The 22,065-nt window shown below is 54.4% G+C and overlaps 2 protein-coding genes and 1 long non-coding RNA gene across 9 annotated transcripts in view; 1 reads left to right on the top strand and 2 right to left on the bottom strand.

Annotated features, from left to right (window-relative positions):
- The window catches only part of SLC15A4 (solute carrier family 15 member 4), an 85,411-nt gene extending 83,596 nt beyond the window's left edge, over positions 1-1,815 (bottom strand). Inside the window, exon 1 of one of the 2 annotated variants that reach the window (XM_045459609.1) lies at positions 1,207-1,815. In XM_045459609.1, coding sequence (XP_045315565.1) covers positions 1,207-1,731 — 525 coding nt within the window. In that variant the 5' untranslated portion in view covers positions 1,732-1,815. The remainder of the gene's footprint in view (positions 1-1,206) is intronic. The other variant, XM_045459610.1, reaches the window with a different exon arrangement.
- A 45-nt stretch (positions 1,816-1,860) lies between these two features.
- The window catches only part of GLT1D1 (glycosyltransferase 1 domain containing 1), a 93,022-nt gene continuing 72,817 nt past the window's right edge, over positions 1,861-22,065 (top strand). Inside the window, exons 1-2 of one of the 6 annotated variants that reach the window (XM_045459613.1) lie at positions 1,861-2,221; positions 2,644-2,837. In XM_045459613.1, coding sequence (XP_045315569.1) covers positions 2,806-2,837 — 32 coding nt within the window. In that variant the 5' untranslated portion in view covers positions 1,861-2,221; positions 2,644-2,805. Of the gene's footprint in view, positions 2,222-2,643; positions 2,838-12,233; positions 12,376-13,265; positions 13,385-22,065 lie in introns of those variants that run through there. The other 5 variants (XM_045459614.1, XM_045459616.1, XM_045459615.1 and 2 more) reach the window with 5 other exon arrangements.
- Positions 11,540-13,167, bottom strand: LOC123588515. The gene is made up of 2 exons (XR_006707891.1): positions 13,023-13,167; positions 11,540-11,776 (listed from the first exon to the last, which is right to left on the bottom strand). It is a non-coding gene; the product is annotated as an uncharacterized LOC123588515 (long non-coding RNA).

Here is a 22,065-nt window from a genome sequence, read left to right as displayed (position 1 = left end):
GCCTGCCCACTCCACCTCGACTTATCCTGAATCCACTCTGCCCACCTAAGTCCACATCCCCGTCTCTAATCTGGCCAGCGTCATCTGTCTCTACCTGGTCCACGTGTGGGCACCACTTCCCTCACTAGTCTGCACTCCAGACGTCACAAACTTTTTCTGGGAAGGGGCAGAGCGTAAATATCTTAGGTTTTACGAGACCTCCAGTCTCTGTTACGACTCCACAATCTTGCCACTGCATCGTGAAAGCAGCCACACCACAGCTACTGTGTGACCAGCCAACAGGTAGGGCTGTTCCAATAAAGCTTTTTGTACGGAGACTGAGACGTTAAGTTTCACAGAATTTTCACTTGTCGCAAAACACTCTTTTCTTCCCCCCCCCACCACTTAAAAACTTAAGAACCGTTCTTATTCTTAGCTTGTGGGCCCTCCCAAAAAAGGAAATAGACCAGCTTTGGCTGTCAGGTCACAGCTGCCAGGCACACCTGCTCTAGAGACCCCCCCTTTCAGAAACACACATCCGATCATGTTATTTCCTCACTCAAACCCCACAATGGCTTCCTACTGTGTTCTATTTCTTTTAGTTTTATTTATTTAAATAATCTCTGCTCCCAACATGGGGCTTGAACTCACAACCCCAAGATCAAGAGTCACACTCCTCCAACTGAGCCAGCAAAGCACCCCTCAAAGTCTTTTAAAAACTTCCCAGGACCTGGCCCCTTCTTACCACCTCTCTCCTCACTTCTGTTTTGGGTTTTGTTTTTTTTAATGTATGTGGCATACAACCTTACCTAATTCTGAGTGTACACAATATGTGCTGACTTAATACATCTCATTTAAGTGTTGCAGCATGACTGTCACTTTAACAGCTAGGGCAACAAGGGCATCCCCTCTCTTGCTGGCCCCAGGCCCTTTGCACCTGTTGTTGGCTTGTCCCCTGAAGCTCTTCTGACAGCTGCTACTTTTGATAGCCTTCAAGACTCCACTCCCAGAAAGGAAGTGACTTCCACCTACAGCCACCTGGCCATCACTCCCAAGAGGCCCCTTCCCAGAAGGGAAGGCCGCTCCATGTGCGGGCCCCCTGGCCATCCCCTAGGAGTGCTCACCCCTCCCCAGGGCGCATCGCGGCCAGTCCCTCGGGCCCAGGCTGCCCGCGGCCCAGCCCCGGCGCACATCTGGGCGCACCTGGCGCGCCCGCGCGGCGCTCACCTGGTCGGCGCCGAAGGGCGTGACGTTGGCCTTGACGGCGCCCACGCCCAGGCCGACGAGCGCCAGCGCGGTCAGCGCGGCGGGCGCGCAGTAGCGGGCGGGCGCGTCCGGGCAGGGCGGCGCCGAGCAGTTGCGGACGCGCGTGGGGCGCGGGGCCCCGCAGAAGGCGGGGCGCGTGGCGGGCGCCGCCAGCAGAGGGAAGGCCAGCATGCCCAGCAGGTAGAGCGCCAGGCTGAGCAGGATGGCGCGCGCGCGGCCGAGCTGCGCGTCGGCCAGCCAGCCGCCGAACGGCGACACCAGGTAGGCGAGGCCCATGAAGAGCAGCAGCGCCTGGCTGGCCTGCGCGCCCTCCCAGCCGAACGGCTCGCCGTTCAGGAACAGCACCAGGTTGGCCGTGACGCCGTAGAAGGCGGCGCGCTCCAGCAGCTCCGTCAGCAGCACGGCCGCGCACGCCGCGCGCCGGCCCTCGAACGCCTCCCGCCGCGCGCCCAGCAGCGGCGCCCGCTCGCCGCCCGAGCCCTCCATGCGCTCGCCGCCCCGCGTCCCGGCCAACGCGCAGCAGCCGCCGTGCAGCCGCCGCCGCCGCCGCCGCCGCCCTTCTCGCGAGACCCACCCAGCCGAGCCTCGGCCCGCCCCCCCCGGAACCCCCATTGGTCGCTGCCTCTACCTGGCTTCTCGCGAGACCCGCCCCTCGGCGCCCCCATTGGCCGTCGCTGGCGACTTCCGGTTCCGCCCGGAAGCCCGGCCGGGCCGTGGGTCAGCTTCTGCCGGGAGTGGGGCCCCGGGCCCAGGGCGTTGCCATCTACGAGGTTTTAAAAGCGGAATTGTTCCTGTCACTCCGAGGTCGCCGACCTCCGCCTACGAAAGCGTAGACAGACCCCCATATGGCGGCTTCGGGCTCTGCCGGTCTTCCAGGATGATTTGCAAAGCTGGCGCCTGCCTGCGGGCTCTTTCCTGCCCCGGCACGGGGTTCCCGTGCAGGTGCAGCGCTGACGATTGGGGCCGCCTCTGCACGGTAGGTCGGTGAGCGGCACTCCTAGCCTCTGCTGTCCTTCGGGGGCCGGTTCCACCCCCGTCCCCCAGAGTGGCAAGCACCCTGTGTGCAGACGGTCCCCAGATGGCCCCCAGGAAACATCTCCCCATGAAGAGCCGCTGCCCCAGGACAAGTCAGGCGCCGAGTTTGCTTCCTTGTCTGTTGGCTGGCGTCCCGTTTTCCCTCAACACTCAGCTCAAGCGTCCATCCTTGCAAGCATTTCTCCACCATCCCATCTGAAGTGCATCCCACCCCATCCCATTGCCTTGTTTTAGTTTCTGCATAGCACCTGTCATGTTTTTTTTCTGTATCCCTTTGTCCTCCCTGGCTTGTACTGGTCCCCACAAGTTTAAGTTCCATGGTGGCAGGGATCTCATGTGTCTTATTCTTCACCACGCCCACAGCACCTGCAGTAGTGACCACTGGCATATGGTGGAGGGGAAGAGCGTCCTCCAGAAACGGCCCCGGCATGGCTTGAGATATTGGGACCCACAGCTGGATGATGGCCGTTCGTGTGAGACCGTTGCCTCTTCCTTCCTCCCTCTTTGAGGCCAGCCAAGAGAAGGATGGAGCCATTACCTGGGGAGTGGGCTTTCCGGTAGGTCATCTGGCTGAGAAATGCCTCACACAGTGCTGGCACAGCAGGCAGGAGATAAATACTTACTACCCTTTAAAGAGAGAATCATTGAATGACAGTGTAGGACCTTCCCATCCAATCCATTAATGCTAATTGTCCTCAATCAATGTCACATTCCTGGTCCTCCCAGAATAGGTCGCATCCCTTTTCATACGTCTTTAGAGTACTCGCTGCGTGTTGTTTTCACAATACTCTTTTACTTTACGATTACATATTTTGCAAAACGATTTAATGTCAGTCTTCAAACCAGGGAGGGCTGTGATTTTGTTTGTCCGTTACTGTATTTCTAGAATCTACCACAACCCCCACCACGATAACTATGTATGGAATTGGATGATTGAGTGGATGTTTGAAGTTTAAATGGTGCCCAAATAATATTTTATATTCATTGTTTTCTTGGTGTTTTTTGTTTGCTTTTTTGAGACCCCTGTGATTTCTACAGCATGTTAGTATCCAAATTTAACTAAAAGGCAAACCACTTAAGATTCCTCTCCAGGATCACACACGTAGTAGGCAGTAGAGCTCAGTCTTATTTATTTATTTTTTTTAAGTGTATTCATTTGTTTTGAGAGAGAGAGCACGGGAGGGGCAAGAGAAAGGGAGGGAGAGAATCCCAAGCACTGAGAGTGTGGAGCCAGACACGGGGCTTGAGCCCACAAACTATGAGATCATGACCTGAGCTGAAATCAAGAGTCGGGCGCCCAACCAGCTGAGCCCTCCAGACGCCCCGGTGGAGCTCAGTCTTACATACGAGGCTTTTACCTAAAGTAAGTAGTGCAGTGCTCCTTCCTTCCTCTGGCTGGTACGTGAGACAGAACCTTCAAGTATTTGTTCAAGAGACTGATACAATCGCCACTCTCGGGCAAAGTGCAGGGTAAACACGGGATAAAAATTAAGCCATTCGACGCGGTTCGTGAGATGAGTTCTTGTGAAACTCCGCCCGATACAGATGTGCCATTTTGGATGACAGCAGACTAACCCAACTGGATGATCTCCACTGAGAAGTGTAAAGCTAAGTGAACAAAGTGGGGGCAGGAGTTGGAGTTCAGGATGTACACTGAGGAAGTGTGGCACTTCCTGGTCCTGGGGAGGTCTGGTCTGCACTGCAGTCTCTGACATCTTGAGGTTGCAAAAGAGTCCAACTGGAAGAAGCGTTCCGGTTTGTTTGCAGTGATTTTTCACGCACAGCCCCGGCCCCGTGACTTGCTTCGGTGAAGAGAATGATGGCGGAGCGTCCCTGGGCTGGGTCTGGGCCTAAACCTTAGGAAGTTCTGGCAGCTTCTCCGATCACAGCCGCCACACTTCAAGTGCCCAATGGCCTCGTGTGTTTGATGCTTCCGTGGTGAGCAGAATGGTGTGGATTACCCCACCACTGCAGAAAGTTCTGTTGGTCAGTGCCGCCCTATACGGATGTGCAGTGGGCACGACCAGTTACTGCCTGTCCAACACGCCCACCCGCCTGTCCTGCAAACAGAATCCTGATTCCACTTGGCTGTCTGTTCTCCATTTGTCCTCCCCCAGCCCGCTCCCCACCAGCTAACCGTGTCGCTCAGGAGAAGCTAACTTCATCTTTGTTTCTGGATCCGACTAGTCAAAACCAATGCTAGTCTGTCATGCCTCTTCTGAAACCCAGACTCTACCCCGTCGAGACGCGACGTTCCCCCAGGGCCCAGCAGAGGACAAATGACGTAAATTGGCCCGGTCAGGCTGAAAGAGAGGACTCTTGTACCAGGCCTGCCAGAGAGACATTCTTCCAAGGGGGATATGGATTAGGAAGCCTGAGGCCCTCATTGCTGCTGGCAGCTGTCTCACACTCCCGAGACGAACCAGCTGGGGATGTGGACAGCACGGTAGAGAATCAGGGAGAAGTTAGGTAGTGAAAGATCACAAATCGTACACTTTAGGCCACGTGCTGGGTGTTCTGTTACTTGTAGCCAAGACTCACCCGTCATGATTCTGTTAAAAAGTAAGAACATAAAAGGAGAGGGGGCGCCTGGGTGGCTCAGTCGGCTAAGCGTCCGACTTTGGCTCAGGTCGTGATCTCGCGGTCTGTGAGTTCGAGCCCCGCATCAGGCTCTGTGCTGACGGCTCAGAGCCCGGAGCCTGTTCCAGATTCTGTGTCTCCCTCTCTCTGACCCTCCCCCGTTCATGCTCTGTCTCTCTCTGTCTCAAAAATAAATAAACGTTAAAAAAAAAAAAAGAGCATAAAAGGAGAGGGCAGCCTGATTGTTGTCTCACATTGGGCCAGTTTGTGCTTCGAGCTCCTGCCTGGCCCCTGCAGCCCATGCGTTCTGAGCCCCTGTGCTAAGCCCCAGTGATTGTAACACTAAATAATTGATACAAGTTGACGGCTCACCACTGTGTGGAGTAGACTCATAATACGTGCCTGTTCCTGGAAGTGACTGTGTGAGTCTCTCCTTTGAACCGAAAATAAATGAGTAAATGACCTGAGTCGCACAGCTGGCGTCTGGGGGATAAGTATGGCGTCCGTCATTTTACAGAGTACAGCTTTGTCACAGCCTCTTCGCCTCAAGGGCCCTGTGGGAAAGCGAGCCTTAACTGCAAGGGCGCTGGGGGTGTGGACTGGGGTGCTCCACTGGCTGTCAGACACAGGACCCTTCCCTGCTCCAGCACTGCCCTGTCCCCTGGGAGGAGGTGCGATCTGATGGAGTGAATTCAGAAGCCATCAGAGACTGAGCACATTTCAGGGGCGGTCGAACCTCTCTGACCTTTTCATAATATTTCTGCGGCTCATTTCATCTCTGCGTGGCTCGCCCCTTGTTTCCAGACAGTCGTACCTGTTTACTCACAGTTTCGGCTTCCCCAAAACGCCGGTTCACAGCTAGCCATCACGGATGTTCTGTGCCGTCCGTTGTCACCAGTCAACCGTAGTCCCCAAGGTGCGACGGCTCGGTGTCAGCGCTTGTGGCCCATGCTTCTGCTTTTCTGCTCCCCGGTTCCATCCTGGGGACCACGACAGGCCCTGCTGGTCTCTGTGCACCAGACCGTGGTGGGAGGCGTCAGCAACGTTACAGTCAGGCCATCCTGTCAATCTTTGGACTCTCCTCCGGGACAGACTTGTCATAAGTTCTGGTTATTTCAGGGAGTCCCTGTTGTAACGGTTCGGTCTGGCTGCAGAGAATCTAGGCAGAAGCAGAAAAGATTAGCAGTAGAGGCACAGTCAGCCCCCGGGGTGGAGTCAGGCCTTCCATTCTTTGGCCCACAACAAAGCCAAACTCAGCTGCCTGCGCTGCGTGAATTAATTCAGCTCTCGGAATGATGTGTGTTTTCTTTTTACCGGGGAGGTGAGAGTGCATGGCCAGGAAGTCGGGTTTGTTGGCTTTGCCTTTTTTTAAGCACTCATTTTACCTGACCCTTGTGCGTAACGACCGCTGCTTCTTGGGGTTATGTTCTCATGTGCTTTAAAAAAAGCCCGGGCCATCTGCAACAGCCAGGCATTCACCGGCAGAGAGGGAAGGTAGGAGAGAGGGGGAAAATGAAAGATCAGGAACTTCCCCTTCCTCCCTTTTGAAGACGTGCCAGGTGTGGGACCACACCTAACCACCCTGTCATAACCACCACTCTACAACTCCTCACGAGTGTCTTAATCCCTATTGCAGTCATAAACTAGGTAATCGGTACCTCTAAGTGTATTTGTTTGGTTTTTAGATTAGGCCTCACAGAAAAGGTCAGTGAAGAGGAACACGCAGGAAAGACCATCAAAACACACATAAAATAATTCAGCAAATGGTAATAAAGGCATTTCCAACCCATGGAGAAAAGCACGGAGTATTCAATGAATTCTATCGGAATAAGCAACTATTACATGTGGGAAAAACAGTTTTCACACTCCGAACCAGCATCAATTCCAGATGGTTAAAATATTGTCATGGAGAAATAAAAGAAAAAGCATTAATTAAAAACGTTGGCAAACGGAAACTCTTAGGGCAGAGAATGTTTTCCTAAGCCTAATAGTAAAGCCACAGGCCATAACAGAAGACTGTTAAGTGTCTGACTACATAAAGACTTAAAACTTCTTTGTGTAAAAGAGGGTAATTGCTGTTGACAGCAAACAAACTTAAAAAGTACTTAAAATACGTATGACAAACTTAGTGTGTTCATTCTACCAGTTCTTGGGAGTCCTATGGGATGTATTGGGTAAACATCCAGTAAATAAAACGCGCAAAGTGAGTGTCCGGGCGTTCTGGAGGACGGGCTGCCCCGTGGCCCTGCTCAGCATCTATTCTGAGGGCAGCACCTTCTTTCTTGGGTTAACCTGTGCCCCCTGTGGTGCAGGCAGGACTGGCCTCCCCTGGGCGGGGTGTGGTCATGTGACCTAAGCCTGTCCACTCTGTTGAGCTACGTGATTGGCTCAAAGATGGGATGGTGACCCAAGTTGGTCTAATCCGGGCTAAGCAGTGAAAGACATTTCTGGGTCTAGGTTCTGCCCATCGCTTAAAGTAGGTTTTTTCCTGGACATTCAATTGTGACCCCATAATTTCTCTTTCTGATTAAGCAAGTGTGACTTTTGTCCCTTGCAGTGGAAAAGTTCCAGCTAATAATACAAGCAATAGGCACACATGCATGCACACAATTTACACCCACGTGCACACACATTACACGCACACACATATTACACATGCATGCATGCACCTTACACACGCACATATGCATTACACGGGCTTACCCAAGCATTGCACACGCACGCATTACACACGCATACACATTACACACATGCACACACATTTTTTTAAAAAATGCGCTTCAAAGGGGAAAAAAAAAGTTAACACTAATAATTTAAAAACGCAGAAAGACGGGACACGTCACTTGAACTGAAAGGCAGTTTGGGGGAAGTGAAGTGTGTGTGCCCATAAATGGCCAATGGGGAGATACGTTTGGTGCAATGTTTCTAGAGGGCAGTGGGTGTTCATTTCAAAACCACATTCGCCGACACTCTGTGGGCAGTGCCATTTCCAGGAATTTAGAATGCACAGAGACTTAGCTGTAAAACGTTCGTCGCAATGTTGCCTCGATTAGCAGGATTGGGAGCAGCACAGCTGTACAGGAGGAAGGCATTGATTGTAGCACATGGGGACACTGGGAAGCTGTCCTTCCTCAGAGGATACAGGGTTCTGAGGTGGAAACCATTTAGGACACACTGTATTTGTTTTCTCTTGTTACTAAACAAATCACCACAGCTGTAGCGACGGCAGCACCACCAGCCCACGCTTGTGCGAGTCAGGAGCCTGGGCGTGGCTGACTGGTTCTCAGCTCAGGGTCTCGCACAGCAGAAGTGAGGTCTCATCTGGAGCTCTTTCTGGTTCCCGTGGCCGTGGCAGGATCTAGTGCGTTGAGGCAGGCGGTGAAGGTGCCAGTTTCCTGCCAGCTGTCAAGTGGGGGCCTGGGGGTGGCCTCCGCCCCAAGGGCCTGCCTCTGCTCCGTGCTCGTGCTCGTGGCCGCCGTGGGCCCCAAGGGCAGCAGCAGAGAATCTCCCCAACCTCGCGTCCCTCTCACACCAGAGCCTTGTTGACATCAGGAAATGCCCAGCACCTTTAAAGGGACAGTTCCTGGATGAGACTCGCCCCGCATAATCTCTCCATTTTAAGGGCGACTGATTGGGAGCTTAACCTACAGATTCTCCTCACCCCACCACCTGGTTGGGCGTTTGATTGAATAACTGGAAGGTGACACGCATCAGGAGGCTGGAAATCTTGGGGCCAGGTTAGCACTGTGCCTGCCGCGATATATTAAGTAAAAGTGAAAAAGAGCAAATAACAACAGAACAACAACAAAAACCCAACCCGTGTAAAGCATTTTTACTTTTTGTAACGCAATGACAAGCACAAACCAAAGCAATGAAAGTCGACAACACAATACCGTGTCCGTATAGCCAAGTCAAAGGGACCGCAGCATCCGTTCTGTCTGCTACTCTGGGAGACATCCTACCTTCTTGAGTCTCCGTTCCTTCATCTGTAAAGGGCTGAGAACAGTAGTGCCTACCGTCCAGGGTGGGGGGAGGCCTGGTGGGGGAGTCAACTGCCCAGTGCCTGCAACCCTGGCGGCCGCAGGGGGGTGGGGGGTGCGACTGTTTTCGTGATTAGATTCACAGACTCTGGAGAAACCTGAGACCCAAGTGCTCATAGTGTTTACCTCAGGGTGGTGGGATTCGGTGTGATTTTTAAATTCTGTTTTGTGTATCTGTATGTGCTAAACATATGTGGGCGTTTAACACAAACGAAAAAATTTAAAGAATAAATACGGCTCTCAGCATACAACAGGTTGTTACTAGCAGCAAGTGAAATGTCTTCCCTTTCATCAGCCTCTGACGTGGACCTTTGTCTCTTGTGTTACGAGACCCATGGGGCCATAGAGCAGCAACGGTGCGTTCACGCGGACCATCTCGTGTGGCGATGATGAGAATCTTGGGGATGAGCTTCCTTGTGCTGAAGAGTTAAGAACCCACCACGCCCCACCTTCAGAACAGCAGTGGGAAGAAAGGGCTGCTTGCTTTTTGCTGAAAGCTCGAAGGGAAGATCGTCTGGTTCTGGTTGACTCCCCATTCCCACCCACCCACCCCCCCCCCCACCCCCCCGCCCCGTTCGCCAAGCAACACTAGAAGAAACCAGTTACTTTAGACCTGCGGCTTTCTTTTGCATTTGATCATGTCAAGTGCTGTCCGGAAAGCCAGAAAAAGGAAACCTAACCAGGGCACTTAAACCACAGTTGTACATGTGTCTTCTGTTTTTAGGCAGATCCCCGCCCCCCACCCCGCACGCCACATTTGTAGTTCTCAGTACTGTGGTGGGGGGACAAAGACGGTGCAGAGACTGGAACCTGATAGAAAAACAGAAGGAGCGTACCTCGTTTGTTAATGTCATGAAGCAAAAAGAGAGAGAGAGAGAGAAAGATGTCAAGGGTTGATTTTTATCATGAGCCATTTCTAAAGTCAGTATCTCGCCCTGAAAATGCGATCACTTTTACACGGGGCAAATAACATAGTTTCGTTTTTCCTGGTGCCGTGAACTGGAGAAATAGTCTAAGCAAACACTATGATGAAAGAAGAAATAGATTTTGCTTTACATATATTTTAAGACCCTTGTGTTAGAAGCATCTGGAGAAGCGTAAGAGATGCTTACGACCTTTTCTGTCCTAGTCGTGCCCCACCCCACTAATTATTTCTATGTCATCCCGTGGTACCACATTTGTCTTTGAACCCTTTTCACTGCCTACTTGGGAGAATCACAAAAGACTTCACCAAAATGAACTAATTAGCTATGATACTGTTTACAGTCCTTCTTTTGTCTCCTAAATGGGCACACGGAAGCAATGAATGAACAAAGAAATGGGCCCCCAAAGATCTGTCAGAATCTCCTACCCTACAGAACAGGTGTATGCCAGAAAAATCCAACGACAGTGAATTTCAGCCCAGCAAATCCTATAGCAACACTGACTTCCATTAAAAAATCAGGAGGGGCGCCTGGGTGGCTCAGTCGGTTAAGCGTCCAGCTTTGGCTCGGGTCATGATCTCACGGTCCATGAGTTCGAGCCCGCATCGGGCTCTGTTCTGACAGCTCAGAGCCTGGAGCCTGCTTCGGATTCTGTGTCTCCCTCTCTCTCTGCCCCTTCCCTGCTCATGCTCTGTCTCTCTCTGTCTCAAAAATAAATAAACATTAAAAAAAAATTTTTTTTTTAAATCAGGAATGCATCATCGTGGGAACAAAATTTCACAGCAGTGCAAATTCAATGATTTCACTTAATTCAACAAACATCTACCCGGTGCCTACCCTACCGATGACATCTTCCAAGCAAGGGGGAGGTTGGAGCCGTGACTAAGCTCAGACTCAGGGGTAGGAGGATTGGGAAGGGTCCCAGCACGGCGGTCAGGGCGTTTACACAAGCCATCATCTTTGATATGGGCTTGTTAGTGGGTGGAGTGCCTTGCCCTGGAAAAGATCTGTCCACATACAAGCCCCTGGAACCTGTTATTGCTAAGTGACTGCCATTTGATTCAGGGTGATAATGTGCCCAGCAGTCGCGCTACGTTTCCCAGCTGCCCTGGATAGAAGATGTGGCCAGGTACACAGTAAGATAAAGGCCTCAGGGCTGGGTGACACTCCAGGAGGAGCTCTTAAAAGTAAAAGTGTCATTTTGCTGTGCCCTTTTGCCCCTGCTCCCTGCTGCCTGGAAGGTGAATGTGATGGGTGGGGCTTCAGCACTCAAGCTTCACCTTGTGGCCCTGCTGGGAACAGAGGCCAAACACTGGGATGCTGGAGTTAGAAAGAAACCTGCGTCCCTAGTGACTGTGGAGCCGAGAAATAAGCTTCAGATTCTTCTTAAAACAGGAATTGAAATGGAGATCATGAAGGAATTGAAGTTAAATTAAACAAAGGCCACTAGACCCACGGGGCTCTGATGCCTTGGTGCTGATGTGAATAAGCCCGGAGGGAGCCTGTAAAGGCCTCAAGGTTAAGGTTACGGAATCGAAATGTAAGAACAACCAATCGGAGACAGCCAACTAGGCCTCAGGCTGTAGCCAATTAACCATCTGGCTTTGCGTCAGCATTTTCTGTGTACAGGTCTCTCCCGGAGCTCCTGTCCCGCCCCAACCTCTTCCAGTTTAGTACTTCTCCACTGCAATCAACTTGTGCTCAAATGAACTTAGAAAAGCTCAATATAGCCCAGTTTATCCTTAACACATCTAAAGGGGTCGGTTGCCTCTTAGATCTGGTCAGTTGTGGCCTGATGATGGCTTCCTATCTGATTTCTCAAGCATCATCATAGATCCCTGGTGCTGATACCCATCGGGCAGACGCTGGCCACCCGGGTGCGGATGCCAGTCCTTCCGTGGCCGCCTCTGGCTCCTGAGGGAGGGAACCTACAGTCACCCCTGCTGCTGGCCCCTGTGGAAAGAGACCCAGCGCCTCATACATCCCATGGGAGCAACCGCAACTACCCCTGGTCCCAGGGGGCTGGAGGTGGGGGGCGTGACCAACCCTGGTCCCTGTGGGAGGGGGCCCCAGATCCCCTCTGCTGCTGGTCCCCAAGGGAGCAGACCTACAGCCTGGCCCCCTTGGGAGCAGACCCACAGCCACACCTGGTCCCTGTAAGAGCGGACCCACGGTTTCCCCTGGACCCCTGAGGGTCCAGCCCTGGTCTCTTCTGGTTCCCCTGGGAGGGGCCCCGAGGAACCCGGGGTGCCGGTCCCGCGGGAGCGGTGTCGCGCTCCCTCCCTCCCGCCCCCCACCCCGCGCGCGCGCTTGGGACCCCAGCGCCGAACCGGCGAGCGCGGGCGAGGCCTCGGGAGCGGCGGGCGGAACCGACCGAGCGAGCGCCACCGCCCGCCGCCGGGGTCCGAGTCCGCGTCCCCGGCCCCGCCCCCGCCCTGGGCCTGGTCGGCGGCGGCGGGCGGTCGATGGCCGGGCGGCGGCGGCATGCGGCTCCTGTTCCTGGCCGTGCTGCGGCGGCACACGGGCAACGCCGTCACGGCCGAGCGCGTCCGGTAGGTGCCGGCGCGGGGCGCTCCTGGGCCCCCGGCCCCCCCAGACCGCGCGCACAAACGGACGGGCTCGGCGCGCGTGGGGCCTGTGCGCGCGCGGGGCCTGGACCGCCGCTCCCGGCTCCCGGGCCCGCCGCACGCGCCGCCCCCACGGGCCGCTGGGGGAGGGGGGTCCGGGGGGGGTCCCCACGCGGGTCCCGGCGTGCCTGGCTTCCGCGTCCCCGGAGCGCCCAGGTCTGGGGACTGCGCGGCGCCTACATTGCGGTGGGCAGAAGACAGCGAGGAAGCGCAGGGCCGCACGCGGTGACACGCGCAGCATTATCTGATGGGGCAGGGACCGCTCTGTGCACGGGAGCCCTTTGGGCAGGATGCTCCGGGAGGCCTCGCGGCCGGAGTGGCGTTGGCGCGGAATCCTGGGTGCAGGAGGGTCCGCCGAAGCCCGGGCTTCGGGAGGGTTTGCAGCCCAGGGCGCGGCACACGTGCGGGCCTGCCCTCCTCGTTGGGTGGGCGCCGGGGGAGGGGGGGGAGGGGGGAGCGGGGGCGTCATTGCTCGGGGCCCTGCCGCCCGCGGGGGCCTCCCGGCGCCCCCCACCCCACCCCACCCCACCCCCGCGCTGTCTGGGCGCATCTTCCTCTTGCAGGGTGGTTACCTGCTCCACACTCACTTCTGCAATTGTCTTGTCCTTTGTTTCCCTGGGGACTTGTTCTCTCCTCCTCACTGGCCTGTGAGCCTCCCCGGGGGGGGGCGGGAGCAGATTGCTGCCTGGGCTTAATGGAAACTTCTTCTTCTTTTTTTGAACCGGCTTGCTTCATGAAATTTCTTAATTTACTTCCCCTCTGCCGGTCAGCTTCCCCATCATTAAAATGAGCCATCGGGGCAAAGCCCGCCCTTTAACGTCCCTTTCCACTGAAACATGTTACAGGTCTTCTAAAGATGGAGACCAGCAGGATCCTCTCTCATGACGGGTAGAGGGTACATCAGTTTTCCGAGCTTGGCGATTAGGATTTCGCGGTGAGGATGGGTATCATTCGGGTTTATCTGCCGTGGGATGGCAGTGACCCTGCTTCACTCATGGGCACCCACAGTGAGGAGGGCAGGGTGGCCTCTGCTCTCGTGGAGCACGTGCCAGCAGGGGAGAGACTCTACGGGAGTGAAGAGAAGTAAAGGAGGCAGCTCCAGATGGTGATTAGTGCCGTGGGCTTAGGGGAGGCTCTCTGAGATGGTGACATTTAAGCTGAGACCTCTGTGACCGAGCGAGGCAGTCCCTGAGATCTGGGAGGACAGCTGGGGAGGCGGGTAATAGCACGAGCACGGGTCCCGAGGCCAGCTCGACATGCCTGAGAGCCAGAAGGAAGGCCAGGCTCTCTGGAAGACACGAGTCAGGGGGCGAGTGCCGGGAAAGGGTGTCAGAGAGAGAGGCCAGGTCCCACAGGGAGCCAGAGAAAGCATGTCTTTCTTTACCGTTTGGCTCTGGATGTGAACTGTCCATGTGAACCTCAGGATTCCAAAGGCCCCCAGGCGCTCCCAGCCAGGGGGCCGTTAGCAGAAGGAGGCAGGCATGTCCAGTGAGACCGCTGGCCTTTAGCTGGGGTGCGGGGCCCCTGAGTGACTCTGCTCTCTTCCCAGATGTGCTTCATGAAGCATGACAACAATTGTTCTTTGTGCTTTGGTCTGTTCAGGGCCAGCTTTGTCTGCCCTTCGCCCTGGAGGGATTGCAGAAAAAGAAAAATCTGAGGTTGCCAAAGGCGTCTTGTGTCTTGTAAAAACGGAGGTTCCTTGAGGAGAATGCCAGGTGTCCTGGAAGGGGAGGGGACGGAGGTCCCTATGATGACAGAGGTTCTTGTGGAGCCAGAGCCAAAGACCCCTCTGACCCTCAAGTGACCCTGGACAGTGGGGGAGGGAGACCCCCAAATGCGTAAGATTGGGGTTCCCTTCAATCTAGCAGAGGAGGGTGTCTGAGTTAGATAAGATTGGAGCTTTACAGAGAAAAACGGGGCCCCTTCTGGTGCATCTGTTTGTAGTTGTAAGTTAACCCCCTGTCCATAAGTAGGGACGCTGAATTGTCATGAGTACATCCATAGGCAGGTAGAGGTGAGGTGTCCTGAGAGCAGGGAGGTGGGTGATCCATCCCAGGCTAGGGGAAACACACAGACCGGTGGAAAACACAAACTCTGGGGCAGGGCTTCCTGCCTTCACTTGCGGGCTCCCCAGCACGTGCGACGTAGGTCTGGTCACCTGAGCTTTGCTGCTCAGAGTTCTTATCCACAAAGAGGGGCTACTGATATGACCTGCCTCATAGGTTCCTTAGGAGGTTTAAATGCGAGTTCGTACATTTTCAGCATTTACAACAGGGCCTGGTGCTCAGTATGCATTTAATAAATGTGAGCGATTCATGATACCATGGGCCCTAACTGGCCAGGTGGGGAAGGCTGGACGTACAGGGAGGACGGTGTCCTAGGCAAAGGGGCAGCGGGCAGGACCATGGGGGAGAGCGCATCCCTTTCAGACCCGAGTTGTGCGGCCTTAGCAATGCCCGATATGCTAGATGAGTGATTCTTAATGGGATCAGGGGCCAGAAGGATGTGCAGAGGAGGAAGGAGCAGTTTTGTCCCCCGGGGGACATTGGGCCTTGTCTGGAGACATTTTTGGTTGTTACACTGGGTGTGAGAGACCACTGGCATCCAGTGGGTAGAGGCCAGGGTGCTGCTGAACAGCCTATGATGCCTGGGGTGGTCCCCACAGTGGAGAATGATCCAGCCCCAAATGTCAGTAGTGCTGAGAGAAAACCCACTCTGGCTGAGGTGGGCAGATAAGGCTGGAGAGGTAGGCGGGGCCCCGTCACACCGGACCTACGGTTTTGGGCCACCAACAGAATTAAGCCACCAAAAGCTATCTGACTTCTGTGTTGTAGAAGGTCCTTTGGACTGCATTCTGGAAGGTGGATGAGGATGGGCAGAGGAGGTTAAGTGTGGGTTTGCCACATTTCAGGAGTAAAATAAACAGGGCTTGGCTGTGGAATGTGGATCGTGTCAATGACAAAGCTAGAATAATCGAGTGAGAGGTCTGGTGCCCTTTATCCAGGGGAAAACGAGGCACGGAGCAGGGCCGCCCCGTCTCACAAGCAGGGGAGAACTTCCCGAGGGATCGGGGACAAGAGCGGGTTTGGTGGAGCCTTAGAACCATAGGGCGGAGACAGGCCTGGCCGGCTGGGAGGTTGGGGCTCCTGGGTCCCGTGAGCCAGCTGAACGCAGTCGGAGGGGCCCGACTGGTGTGTGCTAGGTCTCCTCGAAAGTGATGCATTTCCTGGCTACTGAGGCTCAGGTTTGGGACGTGGGCCAGGCCAACGGGAGGTCTCCGTTTTATGGGTCCCGACAGATGAAGAGTTTTTGAAGGTGCAAGCTTGGAGGACGCTGTTTGGGGGGAATAGTTTGTCTGGGGATCAGTCACTAGACAGGGACACTCTTTACTGTCTGTGTGGCCCTTCAGGTACCCCTCCGTGTGCTGTGCATGTGAGCTCACCTTGTGTTCTTTAAAGAAAAAAAATTTTTAACATTTATTTATTTATTGAGAGAGCACGAGCAGGGGAGGGGCAGAGAGAGAGGAAGACACAGAATCCAAAGCAGGCTCCAGGCTCCGAGCTGTCATCACAGAACAAGTGGGAAAGAGAAGGGCGGGAGAGAGAGAGAAAGAGAGAGAGAGAGTCTCAAGCAGGCTTCACGCTCAGTGCGGAGCCCATTGGGGCTCGATCCCACGATGCTGGGATCATGAACTGAGCTGAAAACAAGAGTCAGATGCTTAACCAGCACAGCCACCGAGGCACCCCAGTTCATTCTGTGTTCTAGCTCCGGGGCCGGCTGTTAATTAGCATTTTAAATACCCTAATCTGGAGTTGTTTCCTAAGCACCGCAAATGTTAGATTTGTTCATTAGCGTAAAGCATCTCAGAAATAATTACCAGTGTCGAGGGTCTGTGGTTTACTGGAGGGGTTCTGGGGGCCCCTGTGTGAACACGTAGTCAGGGAGTCAGCCCCTGGCCCCACTGTGGCACAGATTCAACCGCAAGGTTGGCTGGTCTGGCTGTCCGAGCGGTGGGCAGAGGGGACCTGTGGTTTCCCCACCCACCTCTAATCCCCTGAAGCTGTAAACATTTCCCAGAAGAACCTGACAACAATCTTGACAAGCCTCTAAATCAGGCGGATAGGTTCAGGTTAGCCCTTAACAAAAAAGGTCACAATTAGGAGGTGCTCTGGTAAGTTAAAAACAGGGTCAGAAACCTAGGGAACAAAGTTCATTTCACTGGTGGTGGAGAAATAAATTGCGTGAGTAGTGGATGTAAAATATATATGTATATATATATATTTTTTTTCACACAGTTGTTTTCGTGAAATCATGGGGGATCCATAGTCTCAAGAGTGGGAGGCTGGTCCTCCGAACCCTTGAAATAATCTTCTCGATCAAGGCCGGACAAAGTTATGGCCCAGGGCCAAGCGAGGCAGGGCCTGTCCTATGAGTACAATCTGGAGGACGTGGCAGCTCCCAGGGGTGGTGCTGGCCGCTGCTTGCCAACGGCGGTGGCTGTCCGAGCGGCTGGACTGCGACCAGCTGCCCACAAGCCCCAAGGTGTGTACTCTCCGGTCATTTCCAGGAAAGGACTTCTGACCCCTGCTGTGAACCAAGCTCTTGTCGGGGCACTGGGGGCCGTGCCTGGAGCTTTGACTGCAGGGCTTCCAAGGGCACAGGGAAGGGAAAGGCTGAGGCTGTTCCAGCCCGAGAAGGGCGTTCTGAGGCTCAGCGACGCCCACGGATGATCGTGCTGGCATCCCAATGAGCACGAGTGTCACCCACGGGGCACTGGACTTTGCACGGAGGCTGTTGCCGGCTTGTCCTCTTTCTCCTTCCCGAACAGGGTGTGCAAGACTGGGCACCGCTGTAGATAACAGAGGCAAACAGAAGCCTGAATGGAGATGTGCTGGCAGGAAGGGAGTGTCCCCAGGGCGGCGTGGACCCAATCCGGGCTGCTCCCCGCTGCGGTAGCCCTAGATTCCGCAGCGGCCGCCCAGCGTTTGGGGAGAAGGAAAAGTTTTCTGGTGTTCTAGCTTTTCTCCAGCAGATGCCAAGGAAGCTGAGGATTCACATTAAGTCAGGGGGAAGAGGCCGTCTCATTTCTTTTTCCCCCGAAGTAATACTTTTTGAACGTCACAATGTTTTCATTCAGGAAATGTTTATTGTTGAGCATCTCCAGGGGGCACGGTGCCCGAGGGTGCTACCCGTGGGGCCCTCTGCCCTCCACCCTCCTGAGCTTGCGGCCATCCGGAGTCCTGACCGCATCAGCTCAGCGCTCAGCAGGTGGTTACGGAAGGTTCTAGCATTCCCGCATTGGCACCCGATTGCCTTTTGATCAGCGCAAGAAGAGCCGGGCGATGAGAGGAGCAGGCCTTCTGGAGGGTCTGGGGAGCTCCCCTGGGAAAGGAAACTTTCTTTCCCCCACAGTGTGCTTCATTGGGCTAGAGTTCACAGGCCAAAACATTCACACTTTTAAGGTGTGCAGTTCAGTGGTTTTTAGTGTATTCATAAAGTGACGTGACCATCATCTCTGTCAAATTCTGGAACATTCGCATCTCACGAGATGCCCCAGACCCACTAACAGCCCCGCCCCCCCAGCCCCTGGCCCCTACCCGTCTGGTACATTTGTCTCCTCTGGGCATTCCTCTACGTGGAATCACACGCCATGTGGTCCTTTTTGAGGACTTTGCAGAATGTTTCAGTGTTCGACCCCCTGAGAGCTGAGCCACATTCCCGTGGTGGGCACATGACCTTGTGTCTGTCCGCTCCTGGGTTGAAGGGCACCGAGCCTGCTTCCGCTCTGGGGAGCACGTCCATACAGGAGTTGTCTAGTGACCATGCTGCAGCCCTGCAGGTGAGCTAGGTGAGGGCGGAGAGACGTGGGAATGGCATTCCCGGCCACGGGAACGATATGCAAGGAGGTCCAGAGGGCAGGAGAAGCCCACGGACCCTTGGACGGCAGAAGCAGAGGCACTGAAGGGTGGGAGAGGTCAGAGCGCAGCTGGCCTGGCAGGTGGATGTGCCATGAGGGTTTCTTTTTCTTTTTTCTTTTAATACGAAACGTATTATCAGATTGGTTTCCGTGCAACACCCAGTGCTCATCCCGAAAGGTGCCCTCCTCAGTGCCCATCACCCTGCCGTGAGGGTTTCTGCACGGAGCGCTCACAGGACCGCAGGCCGCTGCGGAGGCCACCGGGGTGGGGGGGGGGGGGACGAGGGAGAGCGGGGGTCTGAGAGCGATGGGAAGGGCCTGGGAGAGGACAGGGCTGGTTCCGCGGACCTGTGTGTATGGCACAGTGGGGCCAGGCACATCCTCTGTGCCGTCCCGCCAGGGGCTGCGAGACCACAGAAACACCCCTGGCCCAGGGCGGGACACACATGTCCCAGCCGGGCCGCGAGAGGCAGACACCCAGGCTGGGACCCAGGCGGCCCTGGCTTCCGGGGCGGAAAGCGCAGGGGAGCCAAGAGAGAGGCACGCTCCAGTGAGGATGGGGGGGGGGGGGGGGAGCTGCGCCCTGCGCTGCGAAGGGTCCCTGAAATGACGAGCAAGGGGGCTGGGAGCTGGTGCCCGGGGCCACGGCCCTCCCACCCCATCTCACCCTGCAGCCCTGGCCAAGCCTAAGCGGGTGGCTGGAGCCTTGCTGGGTACACCGAGTGTGATACAAAAGGCCAGGGGAGAGGAGAGGTCAAGGTATTGACAAGAAAATCGCTGCAATGATGGGAAAAGGAATCTTTGCCGGGAGTGGGAGGCGGGGCGGCTTGGAGGTGAGGGGCTGTGAGGTCAGAGGTCTTTGTGGTTTTCGTGATTGAGGAGCCTGGGGGAAAGATAAGATTGTGGTCAGAGCCTGGATGGCTTCACACAGGGCTTGATGTGGCAAGCAGGTGAACGTGAACGGTGGAGGCTCTACGCTCCTTGTCCGTAGCGGCATCAGAGATTTGCAGCTTTAAGTAACTGAAAGCCAGCGCAAACTGCCTGGACGAGGCAGGGGACTGAGCGGCTCATCCTGTCAAGGGTCCGGAGGTGGGGCAGGCTTCAGGCTGGGTTTGGCAGCTCAGACGGTAAGGACAGGCGTCCACTTCTTGCCTTGGTCCACCTCCCATTCCTGCTGGATTTTCCTTGCTGGTCCCTCCACTTCCAGCCCAGCAAGAAGGAGAGTCTGAGTCTCCACAAGTCCACCCCCAGGTCCCAGGGCTACATGTCCACGGCGGGGGCTTGGGCAGCTGGATGTTCCAATTGGCACAAGCCAGCAGGAACACGCCTGGGCCTGGGGTGGGGTGCCCCCTACTCGAGTGGGTGACAGGGACATTCGGGGTTGTAGGAGGGGGAACATGGGATGCCTCTGCTGTGGAGGCCACCAGTATGGGTGTGAAAGCTTCACTAATTTTTATCAAGGAAAGTGGAAAGCAGACCCCCATGAACTTTTGAACACATTGAAGGAGCAAGAAATACCTTTGGGAACATTACAAATCAGAAAATTCGGGGGCACCTGGGTGGCCCAGTCGGTTAAGCAGCCGACTTCCGCTCAGGTCATGATCTCGCAGTTCGTGAGTTCGAGCCCCACGTCGGGCTCCGTGCTGACAGCTCGGAGCCTGGAGCCTGCTTGGGATGCCGTGTCTCCCTCTCTCACTCTGCCCCTCCCCTGCTCACACTCTGTCTCTCTTTCTCTCTAAAAAAATACAAAATCAGAAAGTTTTCCATAGATACTAAAACACCTTTTTTTCTCCTGGTAAATTGGCAGAACGGGCAGTACTGGGACACCTGCCTACCTGGTCCCTGAAACCATGCGAATGAGTGCGTCATTTTACATATTCCAGTGGCCACATTAAACAAAGCAAAAAGAAATGCATAAAATTAATTGTAATGTATTCTTTTGAACTCAGCATGTGAAAAGATCATGTCAACATTTCGTCACTCCAGAAATTTTTAATGAGCTGTGTATGTATTTTACACTTAGCTCATCTCTATTCAGGTGCTTAACACACCTCTTCAGGCACTTAGCACATCACTTTGGGCATTTAGCACATGTCTATTCAGCCACTTAACACATCTCTGATGGGGTTTTGGAGCCTTTGGGGGGGGCGGGGTTCAGAGCCAAAGGCCAAGAAAGAACTCTTGACATCTTGGTGCAAAAATATGATTTTATTAAAGCTCAGGGACAGGTCCCGTGGGCAGAAAAAGCTGCCTTTGTAAGTGTGACAGTTTATATACTGTGGAGTGGGGGGGAGGTGAAGTCAAGACGAAGTTTCTTAAAGGGATTTCCATCTGCTAAAGACCCACAGATCACTGGAGGCCTGGCTGTTGTCAAGCTAAGGCTGTTTTCCCCCTAGCAAAGCATTAGCCTGAAGACAGTAGGGAGTTCCTAGATGTGAGGCTATTGAAAAGATGGCCCTTTTCTTGGAATTTACTAAGATATCTGTAAACTGATGGAGACTCTGGTCCTGTGATCTCTGTCAGTTTAACCATTTGTTTTCTGTCCTTTCCTGTGTTCTTGGGCAGCCAGCAGTGCCTGAGGAATGTCACACACATCCCACTTGTTTGGGCGGGGAGGGGGGGGTATGGGGGAGGGGAAGGTGTTGTTAGCTCCTGCTTGGCCCTCAACTTGCCTTAGGCTCCCTCATCATCCCTATTCAGGCACTTAGTGCATCTGTTTGGGCACTTAGCATATCTCTGTTCAGGCACTTAGCACATCTCTATTCAGACACTTAGCATATCTCCATTCAGGCACTTAGCACATCTCTGTTCGGACACTTAGCACATCTCTATTCAGGCACTTAGCATATCTCTATTGAGGCACTTAGCACATCTCTGTTCGGACACTTAGCACATCTCTATTCAGGCACTTAGCACATCTCTATTCAGGCTAGCTCATCACATCTCGTGGTTTTCCACCCCATTTATTTATTTACTTACTTACTTACCTCACGAGTCCAATCTCAGCAGGCCCTTCCTGACCTGGTCATTTTGCCTGTTTTCTCATGGGACTTTGCACCCTTTTAAAAACGACTGGCTCCACATCAGTAACCTCTTGGCGACCAGATTCCCATTAGAATCCCAGTCAAAAAGGAGAGAAACTCTACAGTTTACAAAACACACTGACAGCATATTATTCCAAGTAATATCCTGTCCTGCAAATGTATTATCAGCTCACATAATCCACCGAAGTTTCCCTGGGGCAATGTCTCCTCTGGTTTGCCATCCCAGACTAGGGCCTGAGCCCTTGTGCAAGGCCTTCGCACATCTCCACGAGTGCCCTCATCCCAAGACCAGCACGATTTCTTTGACACATCACAAATTCTTGAAATGCTGTGCAGAGAGCACCGTTCTGCCCCAAGCCAGCCAACTTTCCCCCGCAAGAAACAGCACATCCCCGTGTCTCCCCGAGCTGCCACTGAGGCGGCCGGCCGGCCAGGTGGTGCTGTGTCCTGTGAGAAGCACTGGGCCTGGCCAGGTGCCCCCACTCCTTATTTGCATAAGTTCAACACACAAATGATCAAGCTTCTCTACCCACTGAGTTAAAGAGGATGGCTTTCAGGCAGGTCGAAGCAGGTAGGATCCCATCGAATCTGGAGTCAGGTGTGTGGATAGTTCCGTCTCTTCCTAGAACTGCCGAGTAAATGCTTGAAACCTCT

Source organism: Leopardus geoffroyi, chromosome D3 (assembly GCF_018350155.1).
Source record: "Leopardus geoffroyi isolate Oge1 chromosome D3, O.geoffroyi_Oge1_pat1.0, whole genome shotgun sequence".
In the NCBI taxonomy this organism is placed as follows: Eukaryota; Metazoa; Chordata; class Mammalia; order Carnivora; family Felidae; genus Leopardus; species Leopardus geoffroyi.
Note: the sequence above shows the minus strand (reverse complement) of the source record. Positions and strands in the feature narration are given on the sequence as shown.